The 15,697-nt window shown below is 40.0% G+C and overlaps 1 protein-coding gene across 1 annotated transcript in view; it reads right to left on the bottom strand.

The window, feature by feature from the left end:
• The window catches only part of LOC125347616 (phosphatidylinositol 3,4,5-trisphosphate 3-phosphatase TPTE2-like), a 144,566-nt gene extending 130,187 nt beyond the window's left edge, over positions 1–14,379 (bottom strand). Inside the window, exons 1-4 of the mRNA XM_048340610.1 lie at positions 14,242–14,379; positions 14,076–14,151; positions 8,777–8,834; positions 4,114–4,167 (exon numbers count right to left, since the gene is read on the bottom strand). Of these exons, the coding sequence (XP_048196567.1) occupies positions 4,114–4,167; positions 8,777–8,834; positions 14,076–14,151; positions 14,242–14,379 (326 nt within the window). The remainder of the gene's footprint in view (positions 1–4,113; positions 4,168–8,776; positions 8,835–14,075; positions 14,152–14,241) is intronic.
• Positions 14,380–15,697: the final 1,318 nt, after the last annotated feature.

Consider the following 15,697-nt stretch of genomic DNA (forward strand, 5'->3'; position numbering starts at 1 on the left):
TGAGACAAATCATTTTGCAGGGCATACACTGGTGTTTTCCCCACTACTTTTGGTTGTCTTCTCACCCTTTCTTTGGAATAATGGCAAAATTACATTTTCACATACTTAAGGAAATACACTTTGTGATACAAGATTGATAATAAGCTTGATCAGCATTTGCTGGATTGTTTATTTTCATCCCTAAATCATTAAATTATATACAAATATCATGTGAATTTATAGACTTAATTTTCAATTAAAATTTGCTATTGTTTACCTAGCACTAATCAATAAGTAGAAATGGGAATTTTACATATTTAGCTAAATGAAAATGGTACTTCCATTTTCTCCTAGAAATAAATTTAATTTACCCAGGAATTTACCTTTCTAACTCTGCTAAAGAAAGCTTCCATACAAGACTAAAGAATTTTTCCTTCCTGGAAAACCTAACACAATGTTTACTGGTGTCATGGTGCTTAGTTAAATGCAACTCACTTCTAAATACCTGAGTTTCGTATCATCTAATTTTCTGCTTTCTAAGTCTGCTCTTCTCCCTCCTTGCTTTCACCAACTTGGCTGTTTTTCTAACTGCCTCTCCAAAAGAACAAGGAACAACAACGCAGAAGAAGGATTCTCATCGATTCTGTTAGTATGCCTTTCCAGGTATCAGACTTCTGGAGTATGAAGGAGGCCTGTTAGCTATTTTCATCTAGGGATTCTTACCTCCACTGGCTCAGAACAAGTTGCATATAGGCACTGACTTCATCTAAATAAGGATTAGGTTGCTATTTTTCATTCACAGCATACCATGACCAAGTATGTGTTGACCAACTCTATCACTTTTATTTACTTGCAATACAAAAAATGATTACAAGAGGACATTGATAAACTGTCATGAGGATTGTGTATTGTACCCATACTGAAAATGGTTTAACAATCAGATGACAGATAACTCAAGTTATAGATGTTAGTGCTTGCATTGCAAACCACAATGGCTGTAAATATTGTGTTATCACAAATAATAAATAAATAAAATCAAAAACAGAAAATTAAGTTGAATCATGTAAAGAAAATCAAACTTTTTTCTACAACGCTGGGTACTGAAACCATGGCCACGCACAAGGAACCTGCTATGCCACTTGAGCTTTATCTACATCTCCAGCTCTTGTGTTCCCTCTTGCACTTTTCTCTGGCACTGCAGTGTGAAGTGAGAGCCCTGTGCAGGCAGAAATCGCTGAACAAAGAGTCCTGCTTCTGCCTAGGCTGCCTCATGATCCCTTGTTGTGCTTTCAGGATAACCAAGGGAAAGCAGGCAAGCCAATGGCGCCCTTTAGCGTAACAGATACTGAGAGGGTTAATGCCAGAGGATAGCAGTTTGAAAGCACTCAGGCTTGGAATGTTTTTGAGGAGCCATCTGCAATTCACTAGCAGAACACTCCACTGGAAATGTAGAGTTCAAGAGGTAAAGCTCAGACATGAAGCAGAAAGCAGATGAAGGGCAAGGCCATCATACCAGTACAAACACACATATGCATGTGCCACACAAACAGAAATAAACACATACAAACATAAAAGGTCTCTAATTTCTTTTATTGGGAAATCATTTTCCTAGGAAACCCAGTCACTCCACAAGTAAGCAGTTACAAGCATGTCTGGGTGCAAAGGATTAAAGCTTTTCTCCCAGGTAAATGATAACCTTACAACATTCCTACTATCAGAAACCTTGCATTGAGTGTAGAGAAAGAATGTCATTAGGCAAATAAGGCAGAAATCTAGAGGATAAGTCTATGGGGCACACAATTGTCCAAAACTAGGAAAACAGGAAAAACGTCACTTCCCCATGGCTGTAGGCACTTGATTTGATACTTGTGTTCCCCAGGGCTATGAGGTACATTGTTAGTGCAGAAGCTCCTTTCTTTATGATCCTTGGATACTGCAGTCACAGAAATCTTGTACAGCCCTTTCGAATATGGACTCATACACAGGTCACCTGACACAAATTTTCCAAGAGTTCCCTTGATTGCTCACTAGAGCAGCATGAACTCCAACCTCCCTGGTATCTCAGTCATTCACCCAACTTGTGAAAGGGCAGACAAATGCTGCACCTTTGTGATGTTCAGAATACTTCCCACCAACTTGGTGTGTGATCTCTGCACATTTTTATGCACCTGCCTATTTATATTTGGGTCTCTTGCCTGTTTTGACCGGCCTCTCCAGACGTCCCTGTGTTCTCCTGCAGCTCAAGAACACTGAAGTATTAAAAGAAGCACAGGAGAATACCGCATGAATTCATGCATGTATTTTGCAGCCTGTTGAACTCTAACTCACCAATAACTATGCAGACTATATAGGCAAGAGTATTTTTGCTGAAAATGAAGATTCTTGCTCAAATTAAATGATCACCTCTTTAAAAGAAAGCTTGGACGCACCATTGACCAAGAGTTTTCACCATATGAACCAACAGAAATGCATACTGTGGTTTGGTTGCTGTCCCTATTTTCCTTGTCACTCACTATGTAGGAACCCAACCTGATATACCATGTAAATTTCTGCTTCCATGACTCCTCTGTTTACTCCTTGCTGGCGCTAGTGTAGGCTGTCTGTCCTACCTCCCTGATTGATAAAAAGGATCTGCAAGCTGTGAGGAGAAATCCCAATGACCGTGATGGTGGCACTGTTAAGGTCACAGACTTAGGGGAACAAGGAACTGACTCAGGCTCCAGAAGCTACTTTGTATGTGAAGTCTGGTTCAGTTCCCTCCAATAAGTGTGAGTTGCATACTTGCACTCTGACTCTATTCATTTAGCCTTGCAGTTCCTAGTACTGATTTGAAAGGAGAAGAGGAGTAGTTGACATGGTCCCATTTTACTCTTGACTTTTTAGTTTGAAAACTGAAACAAGGACATCTTGATACTGATAGCCTGTCATGTATACTGTTTATTGTTGCAATATTCTGAATTGTTTAACACACAGATGACAAGTATACGGACTCGCCAGGTGCCAAATGAGGGCCCTGGCAGGGAGGCCTCCCTCAGAGGGCAAGGGGCATCTCCCCTGTGAAGAAATTAAACACATAGAAAAATGTTTATTCTGCACAGTGTACAATAAAATCATCACCTATATGTACAGTGCTGGGTATTGAAACCATGGCCTTCGGCACGGTAGGCACATGATCTGCTATTTGAGACCCATCTCCTCCTATTCTATCACTGCCATGCTTCTCTGCAGTATTGAGGCTTGACTTAAGAAGCCTGTGTTGGATGAAGCTACTTAAGAAAGAGTCATGATTGTGGCTATGCTGCCTCAGTCTGAGAACCTTGGATGTGCTTCCAGGATGGCCAGGAATGGACAGGTGAGCCACTGGCTCCCCTCGATGATAATGTTTATTGGCAGGGCTGAGGCCCGATGATAGACATTGCAAGCCACTCCGAGTAGGAATGTTTGTGAAATTGGAAATGTCCAATTCACCAGAAAAATGCTGAACTGGAAATGTACAGTTCAAGAGTTAAAGCATCAGCCAGGAGCACACAATCAGAAGGGGCACATGCCATACCACCAGTACTCGAAAGGCCACTTGCAAGCATGCTTGAACACATACACATGCACACTCACAAACACAATCACACACCTTCAGGTCTTTGACTGAAAATGTGATTTGCATAGAAAACACCATCACCGCTCCTTTTAGCAGTTACTATCATGTCTTGAGGCCAAGAAGTTTGCTCTTTACCACAGGTAAATGGTGTCTATACACTTGATTCATCAAGTCAGGTACCCTGGATTCAGATTCAGCCAAAAGTGAGCATTAAGTGTAGAAAAAGAAAGTATTCACCAGATAAGTTAGAAATCTGGAGGATGAGTCAATGGGCCAAACGGTTGTCCAAAACTAGGAAAACAGGAAAAAGGTGACTTTGCGGACAGATGCTTTCCTACAGCGCTGAACAACAGCCCACTGGCCTGGGCAGCAAGAACTCCATCCTCCCTGGTGTCTCAGTCATTCACCCAACTTGTGAAAGGGTGGATTGGCAGAGACAAATGCTGCACCTCTGTGATGTTCAAAATAATTGCCATCAACTTGGTGTTTAGTCTCTGACCATTTTTATGCACCTGCCTATCTGTGTTTTGGTCTCTGACCTGTTCTGGCCGGCCGCTCCAGACGTCCCTGTGTTCTCCTGCAGCTCTTGAATACTGAAGATTTAAAAGATACACAGAAAAATACCACATGAAATCATACTCTTACTTTTGCAGCCAAATTAGCCCTAATTCACAAATAACTGTGCAGACTGTATTTGCAAGAGTGTTTTTCCTAGAAGTGAGGTTTCTTGCTCAAATTCAATCATCAATTCTGCAAAAGAAAGAGTTCTCACCTTTGGGACCCACACCATTGTATACTGTGGTTTGGTTGCTGTCTTTATTTTCTATTTCACTTGCTGTATAGGAAGTTAGGCTAGTATACCATGTAAATTTCTGCTGCCATGACTCCTCTTTTATTAAATTTCACTCATTATATAGAAAGTAAAGCTGAAGTACCATCTAAATTTAGGCATTCATGTCTACTCTTTTCTTCACACATTATAAAGAAACTCAAGCTGGTAAACCCTCTAAATTTTTGTTACATTTCCCATGTATTTACTCCTTGCTTACACCGGTGTTCTCTTTTTCTCTGGACTCTTTTTAGAGAAATGGGTCTGTATCCTGGGACAAGACTCATATCCAACATGATGTAAGCATTTCAGATAAGAGTTCTGGTTTCTTAAGTATTTACCTAGGTTACTTTAGCTACTTCATATCAGAAATCCTCCTGACTTCAAACTACTCATTGTGAGTTGCTTGTTTGAAATATGATACTTTTAGCTATTGTCATTCCTACTGGCTTATTTTACAACACAATATGAGCAAATTGCTTTAGTAGTTATTTTCAAAAATGAAAATAATTACATACTGTTATTGTTGGGCCATAATATATACTCTCTATTGTTACCATACTCAAAAATATTTTAATATTCAGATGACAAGTAAATCTACTCACCAATTATTCCTGGTGGAATCACCAGCTGCCGCCATACTACAGGTTATAGGAAGTCGCTCATGCTATCCGTGTCTAAACAGCATGAAGCCCGGCAGTGTTGGCACACACCTGTATGATTTGCTATTGGCAATGCGTTCTGAGATTCAGGGCTGAAATCAACACTAGGTAAACCTCCCTGAGACTCTCATCTGCAATTAACAAACAGAAAAATGGAGATGGAGATGTGGTGCAAAGAATTAGTGCACTAGCCTCATGCAAAAGAGCACAGGGACAGTACCAAAGTTCTGAGTTTAAGTACCATGACCACAAAAAGAAAGAGAAAAAGATAAAAAAGAAAGATAAAGGTACAATACAAGGTATTTAATTTTGAGTGTGTTATATATCAATTCCATGTAGTTTACATTTATTATTAAGGAAAGTATAGACATATTCCCAATTTCATAAAGCAAGCTTGGGACTTTTACTCATTTTTAGCATCTGAATCCTATGATTTACATATTGTATTTGTTGAGTGTCAATATACTACAATATAATCAGGATATCAGCATGTACATTCACTGTGGAAATAACCTAAGAAAAGGAAAACAAATGAGAATTTCATGATGGTTATGTTTGAAACAGACTTGTTATACTACACATTAGAGGGAAATCACACACATGGAACTCTTTAGGAAGTGCTCAACCTTTTAAAGTCCTCAGCTTATGAAATTATAAGATCTGCAGTTCTTTAGATTTTACCCATCCTGTCAGACATACATTCTATAATTACTGTTCATGGTTCAGTTACAGAAACAAAAGAAGAAAAAGTTCAGAATCTTCAACAAACTTTAATTGAAACATAAGACACCTTAAGAGACAATAGACTTGCCCTATAGGAAAGTAAGTTAAATAAAGAAATTTAGATAAATCCAATGTTAAGGCTAATTTTACATCGCAGTAATCATGCTTTTTTTATTCTATTTTGAAAAACTTTGTAATATATATAAAAAGCATGAGATGGGAAGTGTTAACATTCTACAATATTTCACAGAGTGGGTATGTGTTAGGTTAAAAAGTAGGAAATCAACAGGAAATAAAAAGACATTACCCAACCAGAGACTAGTGGCTCACACCTATAATCCTAGCTACTGAGGAGTACTGAGGATCTCCATTCAAAGCAAGCCAAGAAAAAAAAGCCAGGAGAATCCAATTACCCACGAAACAGAAGCTGACAGTGGACCTGTGGCCCATGTGGGAAATCCCTAATCTTGAGTGTAATAAAGCTGGGCAAAAATTTGAGGCCCACAGTTAGAACCCAGTACTAGTACACACACACACACACACACACACACACACACACACACACACACACACACACTTACTTTTCTCAGATAACCACAAGGCAAAAACTTCATATTTAGGGGCCCAGGCAACCCTCACTCCTCCACATCCCCTTCCACCAGTCCTCTGTTCTCCTCATCTTATGCTATAGCATTCCCTCAAAAACCTCCTCAAATGACATAGAGGGTATACCCTAAGAGAGACTGCCCTTGCTCAGACCCTTACCCAAGCTCTCTCGGCGAGGAATGACCACATTCATATGGTTGCTCCCATGGAAACCCCAAACAGAATGTACTGGTCATCTTTGTAGCACTGTAGACTGAGGAATAGAATGTTGGAGATTTAAAGGCATAAGCTCTCCCTAAACACTGGAGACTAAAAGTGGGAAGGATGTACCAAGGTTGCATGCCACAGTAAAATAATCTCAGCACAAAGATCACCTTGCCCTTTGTTCTTTACCTCTGTATCTAATGGAGAGAATTTTTCTGTTAACCAAACTTTTGATACAAAAGATCCCGGATATAAAAGGCTTTATTAAGAAGGCTAGCTAAAATTAAGAGTTGGCACTTGCTCAAATTCTCTACTAAGAATATGACAGGTAACAGGAAAATTGCCCACCCAATGGAGAAAACCAGGGTATTTCATTATTGTAAAGAAGATCAGGGAAGAATAATAAATTTTATGCTAAACCTACATTAGCTACAAATAAAAAGTAAAGCACATAACAAAACGGGGAAAAGTTCTGAACAAGATTATGGTCCACACAGAAATTTGCTGCTACTTGGTTGGTTCTAAAGGAGGAACAAAAAGTTCTTCGTGACTAACTTTCAGGATACCAGGAATATGTCAAAACATCTTTTTTTCTTTAGTTTACATTAAAGCTGTTTTTGAACTCTGCTTCTCTCTTTCCTTCTCCATCTTATGGCCAAAACTTGCTAGGATATCTCAGAATCCTCTTACCACCTATTATGTATTCTGATAAATGAGATTACAATGATCTTTTGCCTTCCACTGTAGGTTGGACAGAATGACCAGGGGGCTGGGTATATTCTGACCAATATTAAAATTGGGTGCAGCAGGCAAGAGAGATATAGAATCACTCCAGCTATCATTTCAGAGAATTCAGAGGAAATAGGACTGTGGTGTATGGTGGCTGAAGATTGTCATCTTATCTACTAAGAAACAGAGATTGGAGACTGTGGTTCAATACAAGTTTGTAAAAGTCCATCTCAACTAACTGTTGAGTGAAGTGGTACACACATGTTATCTTAGTTAAAATGGAGACACAATGACTGGGATCAGTGATGCACATCTATCATACTCAGCAATGTGAGGAAGAATAGCAGTAGTACATAAAGCTCAGCTGAACCATACACAAAACAAGGGCTGCTCCCCTCAAAATAATTGAAAAGAGGGCTGGGAATATGGCCTAGTGGCAAGAGTGCTTGCCTCGTATACATTAAGCCCTGGGTTCGATTCCCCAGCACCACATATATAGAAAATGGCCAGAAGTGGCGCTGTGGCTCAAGTGGCAAAGTGCTAGCCTTGAGCAAAAAGAAGCCAGGGACAGTGCTCAGGCCCTGAGACCAAGACCCAGGACTGGCAAAAAAAAAAAAAATAATAATAATAATTGAAAAGAAACAAATCCTTGTAAATTAACACTATACCCCATGGTAATGATTGAATAAAGCTCAGAAGAGAATTAATGGAATAAAACTTTCAAGATGCACTACAAATGACTCCTTGGTAACTTCTGTAGAAATAAAATCACCATAAAAAGGGAACTCAGTAACCAAACAAATGGGCAAATAAACTGAAGAGACATACCTTGAAAGAAATATAAGTATGAAGAAATGTTAAAAAAACGACCCTTGCTATTAAGGAAATATAAGCTTAAACATGAGATTTCATCTAACCTCAGTCAGAATGGCCATCACCCAGAACACAAACAACAGCAAATACGAGGAAGGATACACTCTTACTGGGAATATGAACCAGTACACGCCTTATGGAAACTGATATGAAGGTTCCTCAAAGAACTGAAACCTGATTTACCACACCATATAGTGATAACACTCTGGGGCATGTATCTGAGAGAATGCAAATCAAGATATAACAGAGGCATTTGCAAATCCACACCCTTCATAGCACTATTCACAAGAACCAAGCTATGGGAATAGTTGTCCCATAACTATTGAATGAATTGAGAACTGTGGTATATGTACATAATAGAGTATTATTCATCCATAAAGACAAAGTTATATTGTTTTCAGGCCAGGTTCAGGAAGGAAAAGTCACGTTTGCTCTGCTATGTGCAAAAACATATGTGAAAACATAGATGGGATCATACACACAAACACGCCCTTTTTCATCACTGTGGGACTGTTTTATGAGATTACAAGGAGTTGAGGAAAAGAGAATGTTAGATGTTGAAAATTGCTGCGATACCTCATATCTGTGTATGAAGATGGCATCATGAGCACACTAAAAAGCTGTTGAATAATACCTGGGAGAGGGAGAGTAAGAGAAGTTGGGTTAATCTAATTCAAATATATTATATGCATTATGAAATACACTGGTGAACTATGAAGGTTCTAAAAGTAGACAGAGTTTAGGATCCTGCCATACTACTATTGGGGATATATCTCAAGGAGTCAAATTAATATACAAGAAAGACTCATGTATACCCATGTTTATTGCAGCTTTGTTTACCACAGGCAAGTGGTGGATTCAGCTGAAGTGCCTAGCAATGGAAGAATAGGTAAAGAACTGTAGTACATAGAATATGACTCAGTTATAAAGAAACTGAAATCCTGTCATTTACAATGAAGCAGACAGGGCCAGAGATGATCATGGTGATTGAGATAAGTTAAGCTCAGAAAGAAAATATCACATTTTCACTTATTGGTGAAATCTAGACTTTATATACATACACACAACACACACAAACACACACATATGTCTACATTTACACATACACACAACTTGCTTGCTACTTTGGGACTGTTTGGAGAGATCAATCGGAGGAGATAAAAATAATAATGGAGGGTAAATATAGCAAAATATAGCAAATAAAAAGGCTGTTAAACAACGAAGGAGTAGGGGATAAAAAAGCAATAGGATAGGATTCTTCTCATTAAAATGCAGTGTATGCACATGACAAATATGGTTATACTGCATGTTATAGTTAATATTCATTAAAAATTAATTTCTTTGGGCTGAGAGCATGGCTTAGTGGTAGAGTGCTTGCCTGGCGTGCACAACAATGCCCTGGGTTCGATTCCTCAGTACCACATCAACAGACAGTGCTGGTTTTGAACAAAAGAATCTTAGGGACAGTGCCCAGGCAATGAGTTGAAGCCGTAGGCCTGGCAAAAAAAAAATTAAGCTCTTCAATTCACAGTAGCTTCAAATAATACAATGCCTAGCCAGTAACACTAAATAGTAACTGGAAGGGTCTACTCTATCCAAATATAATGTCTTCAAGAAATGGAGGAAGGCACTAGAAAATGGAAAATTGGATTGGCAGAATAGTAATAAATCATTAATATTAAGGGATATGGATAGTAAATCATTAAATGTATTATGTTTATTGTTAATTATTAACTAATATCAATTTAGTAAAATTTTGAGAACAATCTGCAGATGTGTGGAAATTATCACCAAAACCCTAGTGTAATAATTATTTGCAGAAATAATCATGTTAATAATGATCATTAAATTCTCAGGGATCCTCAATAACAAAAAAATTCCTTCGCAAAAAGATCGACATTGGAGGTTTCATAATACCTGACTTCAAATGGTTGTAAAGCTACAGGAATAAAAACAGCATGGTCCTGGCACAAAACAGATATGAAAACTAATGAGGAAAAATAGAAGACTCAAAAATACATGCGTAAAACAATCCTCATCCAATATTTTGACAAAGGAAGCAAAAGTATAGTTTAGAGAGAAGGCAGCTCTTCAACAGATTTAGACAACTGGTTATCTGCACGTAGAAGACAGAAACTACACCCATATTCTCTCTATCCAGTTCAATAATCAATTGAAAATCGCTCAAAGCTCTTCATGTTAAGATTTGAAACTTTGAGACCACTACAGAAAAACATAGGCAATTATTTTCTGAATAGGACACCAACTGGCAGAAAATAAGAACAACAAATGTTTGACAAATAGGATTGCAACAAATTAAAAACTTTTGGCACATCAAATAACTCAATAAATTCAAGCAACAATTTACACAATAGGACAAAATCTTTGTCATGGGCTGGGAATATGGCCTAGTGGTAGAGTGCTTGCCTCATATACATGAGGCCCTGGGTTTGGTTCCTCAGCATGACATATAAAGAAAACAGCCAGGGGCTGGGGAATCTGGCTTAGCAGAAGAGCACCAGCCTGGCAAGCACAAGGTCCCTAATTCGGTTCTCAGCTCTGGAAAAAAAAAAGAAAGAAAAGAAGAAAGAAAGAAAGAAAGGAAGAAAGAAAAGAAAGAAAGAAAGAAAGAAAGAAAGAAAGAAAGGAAAGAAAGAAAGAAAGAAAGGAAAGAAAGAAAGAAAGAAAGAAAGAAAGGAAAGAAAGAAAGAAAGAAGGAAAGAAAGAAAGAAAGAAAGAAAGAAAGAAAGAAAGAAAGAAAGAAAGAAAGAAAGAAAGAAAGAAAGAAAAGAAAAGAAAAAAGTGGGGCTGTGGCTCAAGGGGCAGAGTGTTAGCTAGCCTTCAGCAAAAGGAAGCCAGGGACAGTGCTCAGGCCCTGAGTTCAAGGCCCAGGACTGGCAAAAAATACACATACATACATATATATATATATATATGTCATCTATAAAACATATAAAGAATTAAGTGTACACAATTATATAGCACAAACAATAACCAATAATCCAATTAATGAATGAGCAAACAGCTTCCTCATATTTCAGAAGGACAAATGGCTTTGACATCATTTGCAAAATTATACTGAGACTGCAACCTCACCACAGTGAGAATGGCAGTCTTTACGCAAACAACAAATGCTGATGATGAGGTTGTGGGAGTGAGAATGGGGAAAAGATCCCTTATACAATATACTACTGTGGGTGGGCATGTAATTTACTGCATTCTCTGTGGAAATCACTATGAAGATTCATCCTACAAACACACACACGTATATGCATGTATATAAACACATACATATATGTATATATATGTCCAAATTCTCCTTGTAGTGGCTGTTGGGGAGGGGGGTGACTAAAATAAACTTTATAAACCTGCTATATGACTTTGCACATAGATTCAAAAGACTGATTAGACCTATACGTCACTATTCTGCTGTATGACCTTTGGACATATATCCAAAGTAATGTAAGTTGAGCCGATAGTTTTATAATACCCATTTTTATTGTAATGCTATTCCCAACAGCTAGGCTGTGGCTCAACTTAGATGACCAACAACAAATGAGTGTATAAAGAAAATGTAACCAAGCAATGGAATATGAGTCTCATAAAGAAGATATCATCTGCAGGCAAATGAATGGAAAGCCAAATACTGTATGGTTCCATTCATGTGAATCTGGACCTGAAGTAATGACAATAAACAATAGTAAAAATTGGGATATGCATAGTAAAAAAAAAATTTAGGAAACTTCCTGAATGAATCACTTGGAGAGAGAGGTGGAAAAGAAAATGTGAGGAAGATCGAGTATATTTTATACACACATTCATACAGATAGCATGATAAAAACCATTAAAAGGACAAAAGGAGGCTAAAGAAATATAAGAGAAAGAGAAACTCACACAAAGGTCAATGTACACATGTATAGGAATGTCATAATTAAACCTCATGGTCCTATCCATAAATGCTAATAAAATATTTAAACATTACAAAGTGATCATTATGCCAACAAATTTAGTAAATCTCATAATACTAAAATACTGAAAATAACCTTAATACTGAGGAGAATTAAAATGGTTAAGTCAAAATGGTCTATCCACTTCAGAATTTATCCTAGTTACTTAACGTAACAGTAAGGAAGAATAGACATAAACATGACTTCTTAATTTTAAAAGATAACTATGGATGGAATCAGCTGATAAGCTCAATATAATGTCTCTCTATTTAGAATACCACACAACCATAAAATTAAAAATGAAAGGAAGTGGACGCAATTAGAGAATATTTTATAGATCAAATAAGCTAATCTCAGAAAACTTACGTTTTCACTCATGTGAAAGCAAAACCTAAAAGGCATATTCGTGTATATGCTTCTCTCTTTCTCTCTAAATGTGTGTATATATATATATATATATATATCCATATACATAACTATTTATACAGATAAAAACAGAACAGGAATCTGACCAAAGGACTACCTAAGAAGAAATGGAAGAGAGTTGGAAAAATAAAAATAGTGTGTAAACAAAATTGAAATACTTAGATTGCTTGCAATAATTGCAGCAGAACAAGGAAACCTGTTCAAAAAATTCGAGGACAGTGATACTGGGGCATTGATTGGAATGTATTATAAGCATGTGTGGAAATATAGCAAGGAAATTCTCCTTACAACGCATGTCAGCTAATACGAAGGGACTATTTGTAAATCATGTATCAATATGCAGAACAATGTTTAGAAAGGGATGGATCAACATACCAAAAAAAGGTTTTTACACTACTTCAGATTCTGTATACTAAACTATTGAATGGAGATAGAACTCACTGAATACTTCCTCACAATGAAATTATTTCAAACACAAAAACACCGACAATAATGAATGCTAACCAGGGATGTGGGGAAGAATTGGGAATGAGAATATGAAGTGATGTGATAGTTCTGGGAATACATGTCATGTGGCAGATCGTCACGGTAACCATATGACTCAATACTTCTGTTGTGAGATATTGCACGTACACAAAGAAATGAAAGCACACTTCCACTCAATGCCTTGTACACAAATGTTCAGTGCAGTATCACTCAGACCAGCCACCCCAATACATATTTGAAATATGGTATATCTAAGCGATGGAATATTGACCATCCGAAGGAATGTAGAATATAGACAACTTGGTTGAACTTTGGAAACATACGAAGTAAAACAAGCCAGGAAAATCTGCATAAGCACTTAGAAAAACCCATTGGTGGTTGTCTATCTGGGTGATGTTGAGCGATAGCTTCCTAACTCTGTCAATGTAAAGTACACTAGCCTGTATATTTGGAACATAGGGTAGATGAATTAGATCTCAATGAACATGTTGAAAAACTTACTTTCCCCTCCACTTCAAAGGGAGGTAACTACAGTTCCCATGTGCCTGTGCCAGTGATGCATGGTAGGCCTCCATGAATGCAGAATGTATCAATATCTGAGGTTTGGAGGACACACTTGTCCTGCATCAGCACACAGCCTATTGCTGGATATGCTGCAATGGCCTCCAGAACTGTGGCCCCCAAGTCAATGGCAGGTGATCTTGTTCCTGTCCCTCATGGATTGCCGTTTCCTTGAACCTGGGTTCCATCACCTTTCCTGCTTGCTTAATTCAGGACGAATATTAGGAGCTGCATGGCCAGGGTCAAATCTTCTGGAAGCAAATCCAGGCAGAAATGGGACTCTTCACATTCTGGATACAGGTGGTACAGTGAGAGAATCTGGGGTTCTTGCTCTTCACCTGACATAGAAGAAGAGAAGCTGGCATCCCTTCACACACAGTCCTATTTTGTTCCCAATGTTCCTAGAACACTCAAGATCTTGGGGCTGTAACAATTTCAGCAAGGCCATGGAATACCGTCAGCAGGTCCACCAGGCAAATCCTCCATCTGGCACGGCCTAAAAGGCCATTTTTCACATTGCAGGCTTCCCCACTGGGTTAGGCAGGCACACAGGTATCCATGAAGCACAGCAAGTCTGGGCCTTTTGCCCCCCCACTAGGCCAAGCCATGAAGACATTGTACTCTGGAGGTTCCATAAACAGCACTCAGTCGTGTCCACCGTGGAGCTCTGACAGCCCATCTGGACCTGCGGGCCGCGAGTCCCTGGCAGGCAGCTTCCAAGGCTCGTGGGCTCCCAGTCTGCTTCCAAAATGGCGGCATGACGGTTGAGCCGGACTGAGAGAAAAGGGGTGGGGTGGAAGGTCTCCTGGGCAGCCAGAAAGCCCCTCTTGTGGGGGACACCGCTCCCCTCTCCAGGAAAGCCATGGAGACAGAAGTTATGCTTGCAGGTGAAGCTGGCGGAAATGGCCATCAAGCCTCCCCAGGTAAGGTTCCCTAGGTCACACCCCAACGTCCGGCCCTGCCTCCATCACGTGATGTTCAGGGCTAGGCGCCGCCCCCAGCACAAGCTCCCTTGCTGTATTGGTCCCGCCTTCTGCGTAGACCCTCCCCCAGTGCTATACCCCACCCAGTATAGGTCTGGCCTTCTGCGTAGTCCCGCCCCCAGCGCAAGCCCCCACCCTGTATTGGTCCTGCCTTCTGCGTAGACCCGCCCCCAGCCTGTGAGACAGCAGGCCTGGGTAGCCCAAGCCACAACCGAATGCCCAGAAGAGTGACTTTCTTTCCTGAGGCCGGGCTGCTGTCACTCTCCTGAGAAGGCCCGAGGGTCTCAGAAGCACTGCTCCAACCGATGGCTGGTACCTTAAATGTCCATCTCAAACTGTGATCTTCACCAGTCACTCGCTTTTCTCCTGGTCTGTTAGGCGGGTGCCTTTGGTTAGCATCCACAGAGGGTTCATCACTGCTAGGGCTGGGGACCCCAGGAATGGTTGGCAGGTCCCCAGGGGGAGTTCAGGCCACAGGTGAGTTGGGACACTCCACCCGGAATTTGCGGTCATAGATGCTCCTGGCTCCTCCATGGTGGTGCTGCAGGGGGTGCCCCCCAGGGTGGTGCAGAGGGCCCCAGGTGGCAGCTTCAGGTTCTCGCCCAGGGAACCCCTCTCCCACGGCGGCGGGCAGGATGCCTAGGTTCAGGGGCTGGCAGCAGCTACTTCCCAGGACCTGTCTTTCCCATGAGGGAGAGACAGGCGGTTGCCCGGCAACCACCTTCAGCCGGCCCAAGCCTCCACCCTTCTGTGTTTGGCTCCTTTCACCCCCTCAGGTTAGACTCGAGTCTCCCCAAAACAGTCATCCTTTCATGGATACGGCTGGCTTCAGGGGCACCACAAGTAACCCAGGCTCTTGTATTGAACAGGGTGTAGCCCAGGAGTCATCCATATCTGTAAGGGACTCTGATTCCGGTAGGGAATGAATTTTGCCAACTCCTGTGTGGGTGTGGTGCTAGTGGTTCCCAGAGCACTTCAATGCTAGATGAAGTTGATTTGTTATCTACCATTTCTCTCCCCTTTCCTTGTATTTTCTTTTCTTTTTTTAAATTTCTACTTGCTTCCTTCTCTACTTCCTCTTACTCCTCCCCTCC

The sequence above is a fragment of the Perognathus longimembris genome, chromosome 3 (assembly GCF_023159225.1).
Source record: "Perognathus longimembris pacificus isolate PPM17 chromosome 3, ASM2315922v1, whole genome shotgun sequence".
Taxonomy (NCBI): Eukaryota; Metazoa; Chordata; class Mammalia; order Rodentia; family Heteromyidae; genus Perognathus; species Perognathus longimembris.